The following is a 23,640-nucleotide window of genomic DNA, read 5'->3' as shown; positions in this document are numbered from 1 at the left end:
AATAAATCTGTGCGTGAAAAAGCTTCCAATAAACATCATGAAAAAAAAAAGAAAACACTGGCTTCAAAACTAATCTGCAATGAAGATGTAAGTAAAAAGCCATCTAAACTCCTTTCTTGTGAACTGGAAATAGAATATATGCTCACTAGGGATGGGAAATATGAAAAGCTTCAATACTTTTATGAACTTTTTTTTTTTAATTGCATAAAGTACTTAACTGCATACTATTATAATAACTATTACGATATGGCATATCTCCCCTTACATTTCCACTTATTTTTCTAAGTAATATATCTTTGACAACTCATTATGTGCTTTTTGTCAGGTGTAGTGTTTTCTTGAAAATTAAATAATTTTTGTGCCTTGCTTCTGCAGTCCTCACTTGCAAACACATGCCAGTGCCCTGCTTTCCTTTTTTTCCTTTCTTCTTTCCTTTCTCTTTCCTTTTTTTTTACTACAGCTAAATCTTTGAGCTAACACTATGCACTTTCTGTAACTACTCATTTAAAGAGATTACAGATATTTATGAAGAGTTAAATATTTTGGAATATTGCACATGTGTTAGAAGTGGATTTCATCTGAAGAGTCTGAAAACTGTAAAGGAATTTTAAAATTATATCACAAATATATGTGTATAGCATATGCGTATGTATTTTATCATGTCCATAAAATGTCATTAAAAAGGAATATCTCTATGTTCTGTCCATCATTATTGCTGCATTTCATCTTCACAGAACAAAATCTGCTTTCCGTCATCACAAGCTGGTATTTTTGAAGTAGGAAAATTATATTATTCCATGTTTGGACACATTGTTCCAGTAATCATCAGAAAGAATTTGATTTATCTATGTGGTCACCTGTTCAAAGTTTATAGGAGTGGAACTATTGATTTCACTCAAGAAATACACCATTTTTTCACAGAATCTTTCTGGCAACTGTGCTTTACCAGAATTGTTTTGTCCCGCTTAGTGCTAGCAATTTAGCACGGAGGCTTCTTGCCCAGAGGGTGTTAAAGCTGTAAACACCCATGGATATCTGAGTTGGACTTTTGCATAATAATTTATATACTGTCTTAATTCTTCAGGGCATTCTATACTTAGTAAAACAGGATAGTGTTATCAACATGACTTTTGTTCTTCAGCCAAATCCTTTCTATGTGGAGAAGGTAAATAATAGACACACTGAACAAAGTCAAGTCTCTCATTCGGTATAAGATGCCCCCACCAAAGTGTAACTATTCTATAAACTCTTAATATTCATACATGCATTTTTTTTTCAGTCACAACTTAGCCATAATATGGAGTTATAAGCAAAAAAGCATGTGTTTATGTGAAAAAGAAGGTTCTTGCTATGCTCAGTGTCCCATTTGTGTTTTAAATGTCCTTATTTTCCATGGCTTTATACTGACCAGTGTTGCTCAGTACATACTTATCTCCCCCATCATTTTCTGTACAGTCTATTTCACAGCTTTCCCAGCTTTTCATAAGAGAGATGTAGGCCTACTGCCTTACTCAGTTGATGTACTTTATTTGGAGATACATAGTGTGACGTTACACCATGTGTCATATTGCATGCGTTTACTAATTGTTCTGTTATATATTATTGTGATTTATAGCTGAAATCAGTGGGGTCAGGATTTCACCATTAAAAATGTATTAATTTGTTTTAGAAATGAAAATTATTGCTAAAAATTCACCAAGTCTCTCTCTCTCTGTGTAATGGAAGTATTTTAGTGAATTTTAGTTTCTGCCTTTGTTGACAGTGGCATTTCAAGCAGAATTTTAATTGAAATATTTGTTTCATACTTAATGGTGGAATGCAGTTTCTCCATGTGGTTCCATAACTCCACTTCAATGGAAGAACTCTTTTTAAAGTGAAATATTAAAAATTTTTGACTGAACAATAATGACAAATACTCCTCCATGTGCTTTCTTCGGGAGATCCTTGTAGCTAAATCCTCTGTACACCAGAAATTTATACACAATTGCACATGTGTAAGAACAACTCCAGATAATTGAGCTTAAAAGTATTAAAAATAAAGTTTTATCTTTACTACAATAAATAACTTTGGGTTATTAAAAGATTACCTGATGAAGTCAGTCATTGTCGACTCTTTGTGACAGAAAATATTGTCAATTGAAAATTATCATGCCTTCATTGTCAGAAAGACATAACTGATTGCAAGTATTTGTCATTTTCATTATCTATATTGTCCACCTTCCTATGGTAAAGCAAGTAGGTTTAGTTACCAGAGTCTCAGGTTCAGTAGAAACATCAAATGAGGGGAAGCATATTACAGGGGGAAAAGGGCAGGACTAGGTTGACTAGGACCAGCCCCCAGTAATTTTACATTATTTTCGGGGGTTAAGAAAGAGAGTAAGATAATTTGTTGAGGAACTGTGAAACTCAGCAATATTAAATTTCTAAGCTTTGAAATAACATAGCTAGCAATATTCAATATCTCACTTTCTGGTAAAGCAAAAAATTAGTTCTTGTATATGGAAGTAGAAGAGGGTTAATTTCCATTTCTAAGTAGCCAAAGCATCTCTTTATATATAGAGTATATATTACCATATATGTTATGTATAAGATTTGCTTTATACAAAAATTTATTAAGGCTTATGTATGAATGTTGTGCATTCTGAAAATTCAAGAACAATTTTGAAGGGAGAATTGGAAAAAAAATCATATTTCATGTCAAGCAAACAGATTAAATAGATAATAATAGTTAAAAGACGGATTCATTATTGTCATGGATGAATGTCAAATGCATTTATCAAATGGCTATGCATATAATGAGTCACAGCTTCCACATATATATATTTGTTATAGACATGTGTAGCTCCTTAAGTGTACCTATTAATTGCAAACACTGGAGTACAGTCTGTTCTCATTTTACATTGCTTTTCTATATGCATATCAGAAAGAGATAACCTTTTAAAGATAAGATTATATCTGAGAAACTGAGGTAACAAATTATTTAACTCTTCGAGAGACAGATGATACTTGTCTTTTAGAAACTGAAGAGAGGATTGAACAGACAGTAGAAATCTGAAAATATCTCCATGAATGAAAGTACAAAAGATTGATAATTTTTGTCCCTTTCAGATACCCACATCCTTATTTTAATTAACTTGCTCATATAAATACAGCAAGATTGTTGTATTTTTTTAAATAACTCTTTACTGAATATGTCAACAAGATAATATATAGTGTATAGTGAGGTTTTGAAGTTAACAATGCGTGCAACATGGCAGATTGCAGAAAACAGATAACGCAGACTTCAAACCATCTATTTTTCCATGTTAAAGATAGAAAGTATACCAAACACAGAACAGAATCAAGTGTGCATATCTCAGTTAAAATCAATTTTATGAAAGATCATCTTCAGATATTTGGGACCAACTCATGATAACAATTTTTTTAGTAGCTTATCTGTTTCTGAAAGGATCAGAATTCAGCTCTCATGAGGCACATTTCCACAGAGCCCCAGTGTAATAAAAGGCTGCCAAATCTCTTCTGTGCTAGTTTTCCATATGGACTACTAGCCAGTGTCCTTTTAAAGAGCAAAATATTCTCTACTGTACAAAAGTTTAATGCCAAATGCTTCAATATTGCCTGTAGTATCATCTGGAATACAAAGTGCCCTGTTCAATAGAGTTCAGGGAAGGAGTGATCATCAGCTTCCTAGGATTATCTCTGTGTTTAGAAGAGAGCATCAGGCAGGATTTGATGAGGTTCAGAGCCAGTAACTTTTGGTTTTGGCACTCACTTCTGTTTTGTTTTTCCACTGAGCTGTAAAGATAAGTCATGTGTAAAACCATTATTCTCATGTTCTAAAGAAAAACTTTAATCTCCATGTTAAATTTAAGGTGAGGAAGTACTATAAATGTAGAATTCAATGGGAATTAACCACTTTACTGTCAAAAGCTGAGACTGAACTTTCACTTCAATGTCATTAGTAAAGTGCCTTATGTAGACCCTTAAAACAATAATATCAATATGCATAAAGTTTTTTTGTTTGCAAAATTGAAATCAATAAATTTTTCAGACTCAGAAAATTTCTCTCATGAAAAAAGAAAATGATTGAGAGAAAAAAATATACTTTAGTAGCAAATAGCATATGTCATTTCATTTGTCTGTTTTACATGACATTCACTGACATTCACTGTAGTCCTTTATTGGCTTACAGGGAAAACTGCTAATATCTTTTCAGTTCAAAGTAGATTATTCCCTAAATATTCTTATAAAGAAATTCAGTAATAATGTTCCAATAAGAACCTGTTAACACAAAGTCCATGCATTAATCAGGTGTTTGTTTCTGCCAGCAAGCCACATGCAAGGAACACTTGTTAAAGTGACAGAATCCATGAAAGTAAGGACCTGTTTGTAAATAAATACATCTTCAGAAGGAAAGCAAGCACTGGGAACAGCAGTGTCGTGATAGTTCTTTAATGCAATTTCGCTTAAACTCTTGTTTTATTCTATTCACCAATCTTTCTGCACATCTATGGTAACTATTAGCTGTATACAATGGAAGATGGGTGAGATTTTGTCTGAAAACAAATAATTTCTCCCTAGATCCAATGAACTTGATCAAATCAGGACTTAAAAGCGAACATTTTGGGTGAGTTGTATATACACATATTTGGCATTTCTGCTCTATAGCCTTTACTTATTTTATGTGGTCAGATATTTGTCCTATGTGAAGATCACCCAGTTTTTACAAAGCCCAAGGAAAAAGCTACTAATCTTAAACTTTACACTGTCAAAAGATCATTGTCCATTTTTAACACCGACTTTTTCTTAATACTTTACCTAGTGAAATTTGCTCATTATGTATTTATCTAGGTGGGACCTGAAATGAAATCTCAGATGTTTGTGTGACTGACACTTTGAGAAGTCCCAAATTCTGTTGTAGGTTGAAATACATTAACTGTTTTGGAGCTAAGGAACAATTAGAATTTGGAGAAACATTCTTCAAATGAAACATATTCAGTTGACTACACCTCTGAATTTTTTAGGTAATATTCCCAGCTCTATCCACAAATTTTTGTATGAGGGACTTGCTGTGTTTTTTTTCAGAAGAGTCTTTATAGTAAAGAAACTTTTGACAGTATCCCATAAAAATAGATATATTTTTCTTCATGAATAAAATGAACAGTTTGTGAATGCCTTCTGTTTTGACCCTATTAGATAAGCAATCAGATTTGTTGTCATCAGGTTGGGCTTGTGGATCACTCACCTGTAGTACAGGCCAAACTCCCTGAATAAGTCAATTGCTACAAATAAGGTGCCTGTGGTATACTGAGGTCTAGAACAGAAGATTCCTCCTGCATCAGTCATTGAAGTAAAAAATACTAGTAAGCATGTAGTTTCAAAGGAGGCCTTTTGAAATTAAATGTACAACCAGCTATTTCATTGAAATTAAATACTATGTCCACACCCAATGGGAATCTCTGGCTCTGCTTAACTTCAAGAAAACTCCAGCATGCAATAGAAGCATGCAGAAGCACAACTATTTGCTGATTGTCTTTTGAGCTGTGACACCTACAATAGGTTAAGCAAAACAAAACAAACAAAAAAAAGCAACAAAACCCCATCAAAACTAAAAGCCAAAGCCCAAAAGTATTGATCTCGTCATCATCTTCAGTAAATAGATCACAGAAAAAAAACCTCACTTTGGCATAGACATTTCTACCTAGAATTATGCCATTTGAAATCATATGATAAACTTTTAATCAGCAAAATTTTAGTGACTTAACTATTCTAGTAGTCAAACAGGTTGCTTAGAATACCTGCTATAGCTGAAGAAAATAGCACATATGTAGGATATAGAGCGGAATTTAAAAACGTGATTTTAAAAGATGTTGGTGGGAAGATGTGGTTCCTTATAAAATGGTTGTACTTTGCCATCAATCATAACTGGGTTCATTTTGTCATTGCAGAAAATGAGTGTTATCATGTGATCTGAATTGAAGGAATACATGCTTATAGACTGCTGACTTTCAAGAATGGGCTGAGTGAAATGAGCAAAAGAAAGGACTAAAACACTCTCTTGCAGCATAAGGAGCTTCATAAAGTGAAAAGTCTAAGCATTCCACCATGAAAGTGCTTCGGCCTTTACTTCACATGCGGCAACTTCCTGTCTATCCCTAAGTGGTCACTGTAAAATGTTCTCCCTTCAGTTCCCTACTACCTCAGGGAAGTTTCGTCTCTATTTTTTTTTCTGTTGGTTTTTTTTTTTTCCAATGTGATGTGAACTTTAGTTTGTCCCCAAGCTCAGGAGAAAATTAGCTACATTAAAAAGCAAACTGAAAAAAACCCAAAGAATTAGACTCCACCACTGAGCTGGCAAGAATGCCACCATTCTTGACAGTCATTGAGTTCAGGCTGGCTGAACCATTACGTAATTTTGAGAGCTGCATTATGGTTTTAATGCAAGCATGATGTTTTGTGTCGTGCATGTAAAGCTCAAGGACTGAGAAGGTATTGCAGCTAAAGATTCTGAGGGTATAAAAAAGCAAATTCTAAACCCACCTACTGCTTGTGAAGCAGAAATCATTATGGAAAACTTGAAAATGCTTTAGGTAAAAGAAGGGTAATTCAGGGGGACACAATGTACTTGTGTTCTCAAAATTTCTCAGCCAATCAAATGCTTAACTAATGTTAGTCTCTGTATGCTTTAATTGGGGAGGAAAAAAAGCAAAACAAACAAACAAAACCCACCAGAATCTGTACATGATGTTCACCACTGAAAATATTTCAGTTCATAATAGCCCTGGAGATCTTTCCAGGACTAAATAGATTTTTATAATATGTTTCTTGTTTGTTTTCTCTTTTTTTCTTTTTTTTCCCTATTTCTCCATGCTGAACATAACTCAGACCCTTAAGTCAAACAAAGCTTGAACCATACAAACTAATAGTAAAACCTTTCCATTGTCATTATATGTTGCACCATGTTTTCAGCAATACACACTTTTAGATTTGAAATTGTACTTGAATACTGCGGAGCTGGGAGCACTCAGAATTTCCCTCATTCTGGTTTTACCAGAACACGCTGTGTCAACAAATGCTTCTCTATTAAAAAGAGGTGCAACTTAATGACAGCTCTCTGTCACATTCTGTTACATAACGTTCACCTCCCACTGAGAAGATAGAATGGTCAGAGAATGCCCAAAGCTTCTTAATTATAAGGAAAAGCAGGAACAGTTTCTAAGATAAAGTATCTAGTATTGGGGGACATTTTCAGAGCAACTTTTGCAAATAGAAATCAAGGTCACTTTGAGTTTGACACTGAGCTCCTTCTATGTTTCCTGTTCCAAGTAGATTGAGAGAAAACTGATCAAACAAGAAAGTAGCGTTTTTGGCAGCACTCAGAACTCCAGCTTTCAGTTGGAGGTGAGAAATGCAGAACTGACAAATCGGAATGGATGTATTTCCAATTGTTTGAAGCTCAACAGCAGTTGCTGGGTTCAAGTCACAAGGGTTGTACCCATTTTATCTGAATTGCTTTTGTCTGTTCCTAGTGACCCTGTTTTAATATGCACTTATTTTCCTGTATTCCAGGACACGTAGAAACTTAACATCCCTCAGACAGCTTCGACAGCAAAGTGGTTAATGTTTGAAGAATGAGTCATTCTTTCCTTTGCCATGACATTGGGTTCTTATTGTACAACCCTGTACAGTACTCAGCAATATTTTTTAAAGATTTAAAAAGCAAAGAGTTACAAAACCATTTGCAATTAACTTGAAATAGAAAAGATAGCACTTTTTTTAAATCCCATTATATAGTACACCGTATAAATTACAGAGTATTCAAATGCATAAATGCATCTGTTTAACATTTATCAAATGTAATTTTTTTCATTGTTGTTGGGGGGCTTATTTTTTCTAGAGTTTTTTCTCCTTGTCCTGGAAACCCCCATCTTCCCTCACTATCACGTATGACAGTGCTCCAGGTCTGAGACATTGCTGTTGCAGTATCGCATGTTGTTGGGGATGTGGCAGTCTGTATAGTTAATGCCCCCGTTTGGGGTATAAATGGGCTGCAGTCTGAAATCTCCTTTAAGGAGCTGATCATTATTTAAGGAGACAATCTGGAAGCTGGTTTCCGTCATCTCCAGGATGGAGTTGTCCTTCTTGGTCCCTGCCTCACAGTAGTCATCTTTCCGACGGCCGCGGTTGTATTTCCACTTCTGGGAGGTGTAACGACCTTTTTTGTGCATATGCCAGCAAAAAATGCTGAGCAAGACCACAAGGACAAATATCACTGCACCCCCAATCAACCCTGCCAGCAGAAATGGGGAGCCTAGGTTCTGAGAAGTTGTCTGCTCATGGCTGGAAGGGATGTTGCTGCCATTCAAAAAGGAAGCCTTGGTTGTGGCTTCTGAACAGACAGTGTCTTCTCCAGTTTGGTAATTGTTATAAGTATCCAGTGGAACCAAACAAATCCGATAAGTGGATTTGGGCTCCAGATTTACCAAGCTTGATTGCTGCTTCTCGCCACTGATTATTCGTTCATGAACAATTCCTCCCACCAGACTATGGCCCATTTTAACCCATGTGAGTTTATATGCCATCACGCTAAAAAGTGACATCCAGTTGACTTGGATGCAAGTGTCATTGACAAAATGGATGGAGAGCTGAATCCATTCAGACAAAGGAGGTGTCACCCTTTCTCTGTCCTCTCTGACAGGCACAGTGGGGAGTGTGGCTATGATGGGAGTGAGAGGATTATATTTATTACTTGAGGGGGGAAATGATGAGCTGGGAACTAATGTAGTTGGCATGGTTGTAGCTGGGACGGGGGTGATGATTAGTGGCAGACCAGGGGTGGTGGTGGGGCATGACAACATATTCATGTTGAGCTCCCTGACTGCCATACCTCGGACCTGCTCTGGTCCCTGGCACATAAAACCCCGTACATTGATGGAAGCAGGAATAAATTTGAGCCATTCAGTGACCCACTTAATGCTGCAGTCACATAACCAAGGATTATTCCTTACAGTGAGTTGTCTCAGATTATGGAGATTATCAAATACTCCCTTTGCCAACATCCGAAGTTGATTGTTGGAAATATCAAGACGTTCCAGTTTGTGGAGGTTTGAAAAGGCTGTAAGTGGTATATGGGTTATCTGGTTGTCCTGCAAATAAAGTCTTAGCAGATGTGTACCTGGAAGATCGGGAGGAGGGTAAGTCAGTGAATTCCGAACTATTGAGAATTCCTTGAGCTTGGAGAGGTGGCTAAAGGTGCCTTCAGCTATGCCTTTATTAGTAAGGAGATTGCCATCCACGATCAGGCGCTCCAGACTTGTAAGATTCTGGAAGGCCAGGTCTGAAATGACAGCAATTCGGTTTTCATCTACTCGAAGTTCTTGTAAGTCCAGCGGAAGGCCTACTGGCACACTGCTTAAGTGATTCTTGGACAAGAACAGAAGCTTGAGGCTGATGGCTTCCTGGAACGCCCCATCCTCAACGCCAACAGTGGAGATGGAGTTGTCATCCAGGTGCAGTTCTTCCAGCTTCAAAAGCTGAGCAAGAGCAGCACGTGAAATGGTCTGAATGTTGTTTTCCTGCAGGTGGAGAACCCTGACATTCTTGGGCAGGTTCATGGGGAATTCATCCAATTGGTTGCCATACAGGTAGACTGTGTGCACAGACTGGACATTGTGCAACTCTGCAGGAAATCCAGCATTATTAATTTGGTTATTATGGAGGTAGAGGACGGTTACACCCTCTGGTATCCCAAGAGGCACTGAGGTCAAGCTTCGCTCATTACAGTAGACAAAGTTTCGGTCACAGCGGCACACTTTTGGGCAGGCCAAAATTTTGGAGACCTGTATGTAGAGCCCCAGGGAAAAGATAAGCCATGATTTCATGAGAAGAGCCCAATCTGTGGGCCACATTTTAGTCCACGAACCCATTTCTAATTTAAAGAAATAAAGTACCAAATTGTTTAACAACTGATTACAATAATAAAGCACAGGTAACAAAATCTCAGGTCATTAAATTGGCTTCTATTTATGTCCAGTGTTCAGGCCAGAGTTAAAGTCCTGGAGGCTAAGCATAAAACAATCCTTTTCTAATTGGCCTACCTCCTACTTTTGAAAAGGAAAACACAGTCTTATTAGCCTGGGTTACAAAGTTTGTTGCCTTCCTCCATGTGTGCTGAAAGAATCAGTAGCCATGTCTTTGCAGATGAATAACAGGTTACTTTACAGCTACCAAAAGTCTCTGTGCCTGGAGGGATATTTCACTGAAGTCTGTTGGTGTCTGTCAGCTTTCTGAAGTCAGCAAAGTCCTCATATCAGCTATCTGCCAGTTCTGGCCTGCCTGTAAAAGGAAAGAGAAAAGAAAATCTGAATAGCATGGAAAGTTTAATAGGGAAGAACAAGCCCATCAGAAGACTATTCTAAGGCTGATGGATTTCTGGGGGGAAAAGGGACAAAAAAGCATTAATATTAAATATTATCTTAATATTACTGCTAAATAATCTTGAAATGGATTTAATGCAAAGTCGTTGCAATGACTGAAGGACTTGCAGTGACTTCACTGAAGGTCAGATCTATCACTTTCATTTGCATACTATACCTTCTCTTTGTCCTCTCACAGTCTGTTTAAAATTCTAAAACTAAAAACAGCCCAAAACCTAAACTATTTAACTGAAATTTTTTGCTCAGGTAATTATTTTTCTTTTTCAGAGCCACTGACTTCAATGACTGCTATTCCCTGATGCCTGGCAGAGTAGAATCTGGGCTGTATTATTTAATCACACTCTATGTTTTTTTTCATTTCCTACCAGACTCTGGAATATTCTGCTTCTATTTCTGTAATACCATTTCATATATTGTCCGAATTAATGCACACTGCCAGATTATTGTACCTCACTTTAGTGAACTAGAGGCTTATGAGGAGAGTCTTTTATGATATGTATGGTAGTCCACAAATGTAAGATATCCTGCTGTAAGACATTTATTTGCTAAAACTGTCGTCTTGTTATTGGTTCTGATGTGAACTGTGCTGTCAATAGATTTCAGAACTTGCTTTACACTAAATGAAACAGGCTCACATCTGCTACATTATTGTTTTAGGAGATCAGCTCAAACAATGGCAGTTTTTCAGAACGTTTCCTTTGAAACCATAAAGGTTAGATACGTCTTTTAATTTTGCTGCACAGTTATCTGTGAATGGCTACATAAACAATTCAGTCTGTAAGCATGCTTTTTATGTTCCCAGCTACTATTTATTATTCGGATCTATAACCAAATATTCCCGCTCTCTAAAGCGTGCAATGAAAGGTACTGTGTTGTTTGATGTTTTCTTGTCTTATGCTGTTTCCAATGATTAAAAAAAAAAAAGCCCTGCATTATACATAGTTGGACCTAATGAAGGACATAAACCTTGGCAAGTACAAAGCATGTGCAGATCTTAGGGTTTTCAATTGCAGTGACATAAGCACAGTAATTTTCCAGGTTTTGTTTATTCAGATCGTAACTCATTGGCTGGGATTTCAAGAAAATACAATTTTAGTGAACAAAAGTATTCTGTTTCAAAATGGTGCTCACTTATCTATTTATGTATTTATTATTATTATTATATTTATATTTATTTTTATTTAAGCAATTTAAAACCATCCAGATCATTAAGAAAGAAATTTACTTTGGTTGTACACAGAACCTTGTTCTTCTGATACATCTGTGCAGTTTATAACATGTCCCAAATGCTACTTTTGGGAATCCCATGGACTGGCAGTATAGAAAGCATCCTTAGGAGTCAAACTCTTATAACCCTTCAACTTTGCACTTTCAGATTACTGTATTTATTTAGAGCATCATCAGGTATCAGCCACAAGGTTCAAAGAGCTGGAGATAAAAAGTCAGACCCTGAAAAATCCTGTTAATCATTATGACTTCAAATTTTAAAGATATGTAATACTGTAATACAGTACAAATGCAAATGTAATACTGTAATACAGCCTATGCAGTGTATTGTCCTTTTATAGAAGCAGTTAGATTAAGTACCCCGCTGTTCATGGTTTTCTCTCTCACAGGCATATTTCAGTCAAGAGTGATTTCTTTTCAATTATGGCAGATGACGTGATACTGTAGAGAAACTCTTAACAGGATTACATTCTAACATGAGCCTAAGTGTGACAGTTTATCCGCCTTTAATATGGCCTGGCTCCCATCTAGATCATAGTGCTCTGATCCATCATGACACTCTCCTTTTAAAATGAGAATGGATATGCAGAGCCTCCTCTGAGATGCTTGGGACCACACAGGGCAATAACAATTGTTCTGTCACTTTTCCATCATCATCAGAGAGAGACAGCCTGTACCTCCTAACAGAGCCAATACCCTGCACTAAGCTCGCTTCCGATTGTAAGTCCAGTTCCTGATTCGGTTTTATTTCACTCCTGGGTGTAATAGAAAGCCCAGCTGAGAACATGCAGCCACAGGCAGCTGCAGTTCCTGGTTTGCAGGGAATCTCCTAAGAAGGGACTGTCATATTAAAACTGATTTATGCATTCACCTCATTCTAGTACTCTGGCCAGTGCACCTCTCACCTAAGTAAATGTGGCACCCAAATTAAAGATTTCAGTAACAATTCAAACAAATTGAGTCAAGCACACAGCACCTCTCATTAGATACTCTAGGAAAAAGAGCTTTGATTGCATAGTCACTTAACTAGATTCTGGAGCTTCTCTCCTTTTCTTGTTACATGGATTTTACTATTAGAAATCTGTTAAAATTTTCCTAATGATTTCTTCCCTTGTAATGGTAAGAAAGGCAGTCCTTTTACTGGTGCAAATATCCTAAACTCTAGATATCAGTCCTTAATATACTGATACAATAAAAATCAGTACAGCTTATATGTACAACGGACTACTTTTGATTGTACTAAGCAAGAGCACGAGGGCATATCTAACTAGATATTTATGACTTCAGGGTTGACTGTGGTGTGGCAGAAGTAAAGAAGGAGGGAGCAAAGATAAAACTGAAGGTACTTAAATAACTTTTTTGGGAAAGGTTTTACTTCAGTAGTCTTTTACTACTGCTTAATACTAACTTGTAGTAGGGCTCATGGTGTATTTTTCAGCAAATCTCAGGGACCCTAATGCAAAAGTGAGTTCTGTCTCTGTGTTGGAAATCTCTGCCCCAAAGACATTAAAAAGATTGAAGAGTTGGAAACCTGCTTGATTAAAAAAAAGAAACTATGTGAAGGAAAACCATCATCTCTACATTCCAAAAGGCTGGAAAAGCATAAGCAGTTTTTCCTTTAGCAAACTGCCAAAACTGAAGGCAGGTAGAGTCCCTTAACTTCCCCCCCCCCCCCATTCCTGTCATGCTGGCTTCCTAAAGCAAGTTCTCTGCTTTCAGTATGTCTGCAAGTAATGAACTGAGCGTCTCTGCAAATTTACTGGTTGTTTGCAGAAGTAGAAATTTGGAAGTGGAGGAATTAAGGGCAGTCCTTTGCTATTGTGATTGTAAATTTTGGCAGTTGACTCACAAGCTATAGATGTCAGTAACTTTCCTTATTTGAAGTCAGAAATAAACCAATCTAGGAAGAGAAAAAGGCAAGTGTCACAATTAACTTAAAATTAAAGAAATCAACAAGCAAATGCCTCAATAATAACACATCTGTCCATGACCAATTTGGTTATTTTTTCTCTTTCCTCCCCTGTACACTTGATTGCTATTATTTCTCACTATATCCTCCTTAGACACAAGTTATATCTTCCAAGTGTGTAAGACATTTCCTGCCTTACTGCAGCCAGGATATTAAATCCCATTAGGATTTAAGGAATGATAAAATGAAGTTGAGAAAAGCACTTTGAAATAGATGAGAAAATATCATGTGTTTTAGGTGGTCAGGTCTGAAAATTTGGCTTAGTAGTTCCTGCAATCAATGGAAATATTTCTTTTCATAACTTAGGAGGCATTTCTGATCAACATTTTTGTCCCACTGTCTTTTTTCAAACCTGCCTTCTTTAAATTCCCTTTTGGCATAACTGATGCTAGCTGGATAAGAAAAATTCTGGCTTTGTGCACTGGATAAAAATAAGGTGTTTTGATTAAAGATATTTAAAAGCTAAAACATATGTCTACAATTTGGGAATGTTGAAGGTTTTTTGTTAGTCGCACCTTTACGGGTCAAAATCACCCATTCAACTGCCAGCTCTTGTCACTCTGCTGTGCATAGTCATGAAATAAATATATTACTGGAAATGCTGTTCAATTATAAATTTGTGATATTTAGGGGAAAAAAAATTAATTCACTAGCAGTCTACTTATGGAACTTTTTTCCACCTCACTGACTGGAATACTGTCTCAGTGGTTCTGCCTATGGTATCTAAAGAATCTCCAAAGCTGCCCTCAGAACCATCCTTCCCAATTTTCATTCTGCAGGCTTCCAAATATGCAGTCAAAGTCCCTGTGGCTACCTGAGAACCTAGCAATATTCAGGGAAGATAATAGAGAATAAAGGGAGAAGATAGCACATGGAGCCAATCCTGCATATGAATACTTACAGACCTGTGTTAGAAGCACAGAGTTTTGAAGTGCTCCTAAAGCTAGGTTGTCTCTCTTCATTAGTCTAACCATGGTTAACATTAAGGCTATAAATTTTTTCAGAGAGAATAACATTAAGAATATTTGGCTATTCTTTCCTTCAAGGAATACTGAAAATAATAAAAAATAGGTCATAGTAATCCAAGGCTTTTTTTTTTTTCTCTGATAGTTTAACCACTCACCACCTCTTTTCCTAGCAGTTCATCCATTTATCTGGACCTGAGTGTCATGCAACTTAAATTGAAAGGCAAGAAAAACCAGAACCAAATGATCATACCTATTCTTTTCACTATTACTAGTCAGTGACTCTTATTTATCACTAAACCATTTGGCATAAACTTTCTTGGCTTAACTGCAGACCAAGGTTATAATCAAGTCATAATCTTACTCTACATAATTATAACATACAGTAAGTACAAGGCTATTATGTCTGGAATTGAATGACAAACAGAAAACAAATCTAATTCCATTCCTATGAAATCCAGAACAGAGTTCCTTGTGCTTAAGAAAAATGTCCTTGTATTTCTATCAACTGGTAACAAGAAAAATTACAGAATAATACCTGACAAATCCCTTTTTTCCATATACATAGAGTTCATATCTACACATAAATGAAAATCCTAGTGCTTCGGTTTTGTTTTTTTTTTTTTGTTTGGTTTGGTTTGGTTTTTTTTAAGTGATTAGGAGCCTTGGGTGATAGTTTACTGTATATATTTCTCTGTGAGTTACTTGGGTTTGAACTTTGTGTTCAAATTTTAATATGAGCCGATAATCTCTGCATCAAAGGCACAGGGAAAATGACCCAAAGGAATCAAAATGCTTTTATAGGAAGCCCTTTTGCATGCCTTCTATTCTGGCTCCTTCATAGTTGTGGGTGTGTATTATGTAAGAAGAAGAGGCAAGGAGGAAGAAAAACAGGTGAAGTAAAAGAGATAAAGAGGAAGAAACGATCCTTGGCGCCCTCTTGTAAAGTGAGTAGTGATGACAGGATAATGATCAGTGGCTAGTATAGGAAGGAAACTTTAAGTGTCTCTGTACACTCTTACAGACACAGTGAAGTCTATATGAGCCTATTTTGGCAGAGAAGGGCATTAATGTCTTTGCAATATTGTTAGCAAAATGATTCAGCAAATGTATACAACTGAACTCTTGTGCTTTTTTCCACTCTGATCAGGATATTTCTGGTTTTACCTCTCAATTTGAATTTATAATTATTCTCAAAACCTCAGATCAGGCAGCCTGAGGATGCAAGTGAAATTGATTTGTATCTGCCTTGGTGGAGACAGGAGAAAATTTAGAGAGTGGTACATCTTGCAACAATGGATGTAAAGACATAATATGCCATCCTTCTCCTTCTTGTTCTCTTGTAATCTTCTGGTCCTCCGAGCCTTTTCTCTCTTTCTAGCTACATTCCTGCAAATTATTATGTGGACACATTGCCCAGAAGGACGCAGGCTTCAGGAAATCCCCTTTTAAAAGGCATGCTATTATAATGAACAAGAGCTTTGTCTTTGGCAATTTGGGTAGTGTACAGGTTCTATTGGACTCTGATACAGCCCAATTCCTGACTGCCAGGAGGGGGAGCTAAGCCAGCAGGAAACTTTCTCTCCCCCGAATAAACAAATAAATAGATAAATAAACGGGGGACTTCTTTTCTTCCCACTTTGTCTGTCCACATACACATGCACACACTTCTTCCTTGAAGCTGTCTGTGACTGCTGACTTGTTCAATGGCGTCTCTGTTACCTACCTGACAAATTGAGTTGTATAGGACTTTGTTACTGGGAAAATCAATGTTCATGTATTCTTATAAAAACATTATTCCCAGCTTCATGGTTCAAGATTTTTTTACTTGTAGGTTACTACAGATGTGAAATTACTTCATAGGCATGAGGAGACATGGAAGAGGAAGGGAGAGAAAAGAGAAAAAATAATGGAAAAAAGTTTTTGGGGAAAAAAAACTCAGAACAGATTTTTTTTCTTGTGCAGATTAACAGGAACCAGTAACAGGTCAGCAGAGAGAACCTACTACAAGACATAAACACTAGAGCACTTCTGTACTCCAGGAAGCAGGGCTGAAATAGCTACAAGATCAATTGCATTAATGTCTCAGGTGGGGCCATGAATTCAAGGCTGCCAGTCATCCTGTCAGGCACCATGCTGTGCCACACAACCTGCTCAGCTCCTCAGACTCCTCCATAAAGGCGTGTTGAAGTGCCAAAGTTCAGGTGTGGAGACTACCTAGACTAATGTTATCTTCATTCCTGTGTTTAACAGTTACTGATTTGTAACAGAAGGAAGTTATTCTCAAAATTTGATGTTGCAACTCCACCAGACTGTGAAAATTAACAAACCTCAGCACCCAGAAACATCTGCATTTCCAGTTTGTGGCAAAAAAAAAATTGTCCTTGCTCGTGCACACATCGGTAAATATAAATTTTGTCATTAAATATTCTTAAGAATAAGACTACTTTCTAACAATAAAACCCATAAATGAAATACTGTAGAACATCTAATAGAAAATATATCCATCCAAATTCATCTTTTGATTTTTCATGCCATCCAGTCTGATCTGAATGACTGTCTGAATTAATTAATCTTGCATGGACCCATTTTCATTCATAATTTCATTTTAGGAGTTCTAGAAATGGAAAACTGCCACTAAGAATGTCCTGCCTGTGGAGTCCTGAATTCTAATGTATGAAACAGCCAAACCTAGTATTTCAACTAATTGTAGCTGAGTAAAAGTTAATGAGTATGCACACAGCAAATTAAAATGCAAAATCTTTAATTGCTTGTGCATGAGCAGACAGGACTCCCTCACAGAACACAAGGGAGAAGAAAAGGTGCAGATCTTCAGGTTTTTAGCCAATGTGAACTTCTGAATTGGGTAGTACTTCAAGGCAGCCCAAAGTCATTGATAGCCCAAGCATCTTTTTATAACGAAATATCCCTGCTTTCATTATAAAATTGCTGATTGTTGAAAGTTTACTCCAGATGGTGACCATCATGATATTTTCACTCCAGTGGGCAAAGAGGAACAGATGATCACCTCCAGGACTCATATTAAATGGAGTATTGCACCCACTAGCAAAGGGATATTGGTGTCTTTATTAACCTTGCCCCAAGGCCTACTCTAATTTTTCACCAGTCTAATGCTGCAGTGTTCAAAACTTAACAAATTTCTCAAACAGTGAGAATGGTCTATTTAGTATGGCAGTAAATTAATTTCCTGGTCTTTCATCCCCGAAAGCTGTTCTCATATCTTAGGTGAAATAATTTTGATGGATCTCATCTAGGACTCCGTAAATTCATCAATGTACCATGTGATGATGTGAAGCTGGATTGAGAAAGTTGGAAATGGCAGATGAAAAGAATCTCACATGAGAGGCTATCTGGAACATTTCAACAAAATACATTTTCATTAAAATAAATTATTTTACTGAAGCCAAAAACTTGCATGTAGATTTGTCAGTTTTGATAATGTTTTCAATAGGAAATGTGCCTGAGGTCCAATGTTTTCTGATCCTTTGTGACCAGAGACAAAGAGAGAAAAATGGATAGGGAAGAATAAAAAATTGACTTTTTTACCCAAAAATGTAAGTTTTGACACATTTCCATTTCATAAAAGTGTTTGTAAAATAGTGTTTACATTCCACAATTTAAAACCATGAAAATTGTTTTGGAATTATGTGCCTCAGGACAGCTGCACTTAACACAGTGAAAGAAATAGAAAGACAATCTTCCTTTGCCTTCTTGACCGTTTTCCAGAGGGCTTACAGATTTCCTTGACAGAAGTGGACATAACTGTTTGAGAAAAACTAATAATAATAAATTAATTTCAAATAATTCCCCTTTTGGAACACATACATTCTGTACAGTGGTTAGCATAATGCATTTTGTGTTAAGAAAAAATGATGGCAACCTGCTGTTTCTTTGCAAGCAAATTGGTCCCTACCTATAAATTATTCTACAATGTGAAGCAAACAGTTTGCTTTTATCTAGAGATATGTGGGCAGCCTGGCAAAACGTGTGTGGAGAATTTGAAAAAGCTGCTTTTAGTGACCTAAGTGGCTAAACACTGCTTCTTTGGAGACAACATTTTGACACATTTTAAATGTGTTGCATGCTGCTACATCATTGATGAGATCCTGTACGGCGTCACATTACCTTGTGGGGTATCGTTCATTTAGGATCTTAGGGAAATGAGCGTAGGCTGTCATATTCTTGTCTTCCATATTTGTAGCATATGGCTTGGAGAGAAAATATGGCACAAGCTGCCCCTCAATTTCTTAGGCACCTTGATATAAATAAAGTTGAAAGTGTCATCATACATTCCTCTTTCCAACAAAGGCAGATGGAGATCTCTCCTTCCTATTTTAATATTACTTAGCATGCTCCTCCTTCACAGCTCTAAGAACTACTCCATAAACACTGCTAAAGAGCTATCAAGAAAGATTAATAAAGTTGTTTTCTCTCCTAACTGCTTCAGAGAACCTGTCATGTATGGTGTAGTCACTTATGGGGCCAGTGAACAAAAGCTTTGCCCCAGATACAGAACAAATCTTGTTTATATGACACATTCTGTTATGGGCAAAAAGAAGGTTATCAAACAAAATTCTTACATCATCAGATAGCCAGTTAACAGAAAAGGGGAAAGTTATTAAAATAATAGATGAAGAATGTACGGCTAAGCCTCTGAAATCCCTATTCAGCTAAATAGCTGAATTATTTATCAACTGTACAATATCTCAGCATCAACAGTGCCTGAAAAGAACCTGGGGATCTGGATATGTTATCTTTTCCCAGGGATCCAATTACACTTTTCTGTATGCACAGGTGGAGAAAGTGCAATAATCTCACTGCTCCAGATACGACACAGAGCACTTCATACAGGAAACAACTTATGTTCCCACATATCATCAGAATAAAAAAAAAAAAAAGAAAGAAAATCAGTAATATGAAACACTAAAGGTATAGCTACAACTGTAGCTATCTTATGGCAGTAGAAAAACATTCATACACTATTTAACTGGACACCAGTAAAACCAGTGTTTTTTCTGAGTACAGAGAGGAAAGAAACACCAGAGGCAGTAGGAGAGAAGAGTTTACCAATGATACAGACCATTAACAGGTTTTTTGCCTCACTTACTTTTGTTTGGTTCTGCCATTTGTTTTTTGCTAATTGTCATTCAAGATTCCAGTAACTCTATAATAATAACTATTTTCAGTGAGGGAGTCCTGTTGTCTCTTTTTAGTATTGCTGGTCAAGCACATATCCTAAGAATGTATACATATGAGGATTAAAAGGATTGAAGAAAATACGATAAGTTTAAAGAATTTCTTTGCAGCAATGGGGATATGAATCCTCCCCAGGTCTTGATTCTGACAGAGAGCAAACTTTTTGGCATTTTGCTCTGGTTTGATTCTTCTTTAGTGAAAGGGTACACTACTACTTTTCTCCAAGAGCCATTCAGATCTCCCATTTAACCTTAGAAGTTCTTTGAGAAAAGAAGGCTGCATGGTATAGAATTTAACATGGGGCAGCTTCAGTTTTAGGTACAAATAGAAATAAGAGCAAGCTAGAAATAGTAAATAGACATTTCTAACCCAGTTATTCTCAGCTGTGGAATTAAAACCACAAGAATCTCATGAGAACTCTTAAGAGATCACAAAATAATACATACAGGTAGTGTTAGCCAGCAAGAGGACTGTTCCTGCAGGATGAAGGAGTACCAATTATGTTTAAACACTGACTGCAACAGTTCACATCAACCAAGAAACTACTATCTGCCTTTAATTTCTGACAGCAGCTCAGTTCCCTGGGGGACAAGAGACAGAGCAGAAGATTAAATGGTGTTTACATCTGCAGTTATGATTCAAGTCACTTTTCAGTCTTCCTTGTTTCCTTGAAGGAGCAGAGATGCTGCCAAGACAGAAGGTGCTCAAAGACAAAGCAGAGCCAAATGGACATCATTTCCAGAAGCTGGAAATGTGTTGCTCCAGCCAATTTTTCTTTTGCCCCATCATGATGACTGTAGGACTGAATATTCTGTGAAGAGTTTCCCCTGATATACTGAATCACAAGCCCTCTGACCATGAACAGGGAAAAGAGGATACAATAATGGCTATAGGTCTAATTTTCTCCACAATGTACAGAGTACATACACAAGAGAGAGCCTGCCATCTTTGTGCATTTATGAAGAAGCAGCTCAGAGCAGAATAAAGCCCTGGTACTCTGTCCTGAATTTTCTGTCATTATATTTTCTCAATAAATGCTCTAAAACATTTTCGAAAGAGCTTGCCTAAGCTTATTTCAACTGTGAAGTTCAAAGCCTTTATGTTGAACAAATCCTGACAAAGATGGAAAAGAACACAGAATGCAATTCTACTTTGTTTTTCCACTTCTCCCCTTTACCTTTGAGGTCTGTGTGTGGTTGCATCAGTCAATCAAAATTGCCAGGAGGCCCACAAATGACACCTACCAATAGTAAAGCAAAAACCATAGTCCTCTGCCATTAATGCTTCACGGTGGGTGATCTTTAGCCATGTGCAGACAGCCAGCAAGAGACTCGCAAACCACTTAAACCCTCTCAGTAGTTTTTAAGTGAGTCCTAAGAGGTGCAGAAGCCTGGAGTTGCCTTCAGCTCAAACGTAGATTCCATCTGACATATGCCAAATCATTCCAGGCAGCAGAGTCTTTATCAATATGTGTCCTTGTGCTACTTTTCAGCACAGTTGTTGTTGCAAGGAATCACAAAAGTATTATCAGCATTTTGAGCTTATACAAAACTAGACATCTCGAGTGAGTTCAGGAAGGCAGAGAGGCAGTGCACAACAAAACCTGAGAGAGGGCCAGAGGGAGAAATATATAAAGAAAAAGTGAGATGGAGTTTTAAGCTGTTCTACAGGCAACAAAATATGCCTGCTCAAAAATGCAATTATTGTTTTCTTCTGTTTGCGAGCACTCTATTTATTCAGGTCACTGCGTGAATCAAATAAGAGGACACTCATGTTTTCTATGCAGACCTCTGGGTACTTTAAATGATCTTCATATAAATGTCTGCTATGGGATTTGGGGGCTTGCTGATGGGTTTTTCTATGGACTAAAGACTGAGGTAGGTCCCTTAATACAAGTATCTCTGTAAGTATGGGAAATCTTGGATTTTGATTTATGTCTACACCAAAATTTTGCATACTACACGCACAGATTCTTTACTTAGACTTCTGCTAATAAGGCATATAGTCTGTGTAACCCATTGATGTAGGGTATAAAGTCAGTGTTAGCTTTACATGCAATCCATGGTATTTTCAGCAATTTTACCTCTGGTCAACCATTCTGATCTCTACATGTTCCTTTTTTTTAGGGTGCTATAAAACAAGGGAACTAAAAAGCAAATCAACTTTGATGGCCATGGAAATATTGCTATTGCTACATGCATAACAGCAGGCATGGGCTTGCACCTTCCTGTTTCATTGCATACATTGGATGTGCACATGCATATGTGGAAACAGAGCAGATGAGGAAAAATATCAAAATCCTCTGCTTTATGGAGAGATGGACAGCAGCCTGGAAAAAGGATTTTTAGAACTTGAGTAACTGCAGATGTTGCTTTGACTACACAAAGAAAATTTTCTTACAGTGCAAATCCCTTTTTACTCCACCTCTGGCTTTGGGCTACTGCATCTGTGTTTTGTTATGCAGAATACACAGCTTAGACAACAAAGTGGCACTGAGGATTAGAATAAATATGAAGGGGGGAAGTCATCTGAGGCTTCACCCATCATCACCACCACTCCCATATGCCTTCAGTTTGGATTTGGCAAGAATTTATCAGACATTTCACTCCAAATCTATCTAGACATCTCTGACTGTTTCAGCAAATAGCTGACCTTAACTTAAAAAGTGCTGTGAAGCAGTAAAGGACAAAAAATAAAAGTTACAGTTATTCCAATGGATAAGACTTATTGACTCATATGAGTTCAGCCCACAGCAGTTGAATTTGTTTACTGTAAAGTATTATTTTAGAAATTCTTTCCTTCCTGTTTGAATCAAAATAAACTGCATTTCCTAATACCATACATCCTGAGAGATGCTGCTACATGCTCTATCCAAACATATGCTCAAACTAACCTACCCTGGCAGCAACTACCTTCAAGGCTTTTGAGTCTCTTGGGAGATATTGCCCTCCTCTGTTCCAGTGAAGCAGAAAACCATCCTGTATTCAAGAGAGAAAAAAAAAAAATCTGTTTCTATATTCACTGAAAATATTTCAAGCATTAGCCCTCTTTAAAAAAATAATTATTCAAATCTTCTGCTTAGGGCATATACGAAGGAGGAAATCTTGTCAAAGCAATAGCATTCATTATTATTACTAATAACCAACTACTTTTAAAGCACAGAGTACAGATAAGGACTGACTAAGCACTGACTGTTTAAACACATTCACTGTGGCTGTTCTGGTCACTTTCTGAGTTCACTTCCCACAAATCACTGAGTTGCACTGGAACAAAAGAAAATGTAAGGTGATTTGAATAGGTACCTGTAGCAAATTAACTGCAAATACCAGTCGTCACCTGGGCAGCTTCTGACACACACTGCCTAACAAGAAGCATTGAATTAGGAAAATTCTTGCATGAAAATCATATTTTGAATACCAAGAGACACAGAGATTCATTGAAATTAGTAAGGTGTCTGTAAAACAGGTAACAAAAAATATTCCTTTACAAAGCAGATAGTGAAAATTTCTGTGGAAAGGGTTTTGCAATTTACGAGTCTTTCAACAGGCTCCCTTTAAGAGAAGAGAAAGGGATGCACCCCATAATATGTCTAGTTACACTGTTTCAGGCACTTCTGGATGTGTACAAGATGAAACTGGATAGCAAAAAGCAACTCCAACAATTTCTTGTCTTTGCTGGAGACAAAACACTGAGATAGATGGACTGTTGGTCTGTCTCAGCTGAGAATTGCTTGTTTTGGTCAGTCATATCTTATGGTCTGAACTAGGGACTGAGCACAACAACAGAAATGCAGCTTGCATGGACCTGTCCATTACATTTGCAGAGT

At 37.0% G+C, this 23,640-nt stretch overlaps 1 protein-coding gene across 9 annotated transcripts in view; it reads right to left on the bottom strand.

Moving 5' to 3' along the window:
• Positions 1 to 2,750: 2,750 nt before the first annotated feature.
• FLRT2 (fibronectin leucine rich transmembrane protein 2) overlaps positions 2,751 to 23,640 on the bottom strand; it is a 63,230-nt gene continuing 42,340 nt past the window's right edge. For 6 of the 9 annotated variants that reach the window (XM_017728955.1, XM_017728956.1, XM_017728953.1 and 3 more), the window contains one exon: positions 2,751 to 10,335. In XM_017728955.1, coding sequence (XP_017584444.1) covers positions 7,941 to 9,926 — 1,986 coding nt within the window. In that variant the 5' untranslated portion in view covers positions 9,927 to 10,335 and the 3' untranslated portion in view covers positions 2,751 to 7,940. Of the gene's footprint in view, positions 10,336 to 22,711; positions 22,793 to 23,640 lie in introns of all 9 variants that reach the window. The other 3 variants (XM_017728958.1, XM_017728960.1, XM_017728959.1) reach the window with 2 other exon arrangements.

The sequence above is a fragment of the Corvus brachyrhynchos genome, unplaced genomic scaffold (genome assembly GCF_000691975.1).
Source record: "Corvus brachyrhynchos isolate BGI_N302 unplaced genomic scaffold, ASM69197v1 scaffold1, whole genome shotgun sequence".
NCBI lineage: Eukaryota > Metazoa > Chordata > Aves > Passeriformes > Corvidae > Corvus > Corvus brachyrhynchos.
The sequence above is the reverse complement of the archived record's forward strand: the minus strand, read 5'-3'. Positions and strand labels throughout refer to the sequence as shown.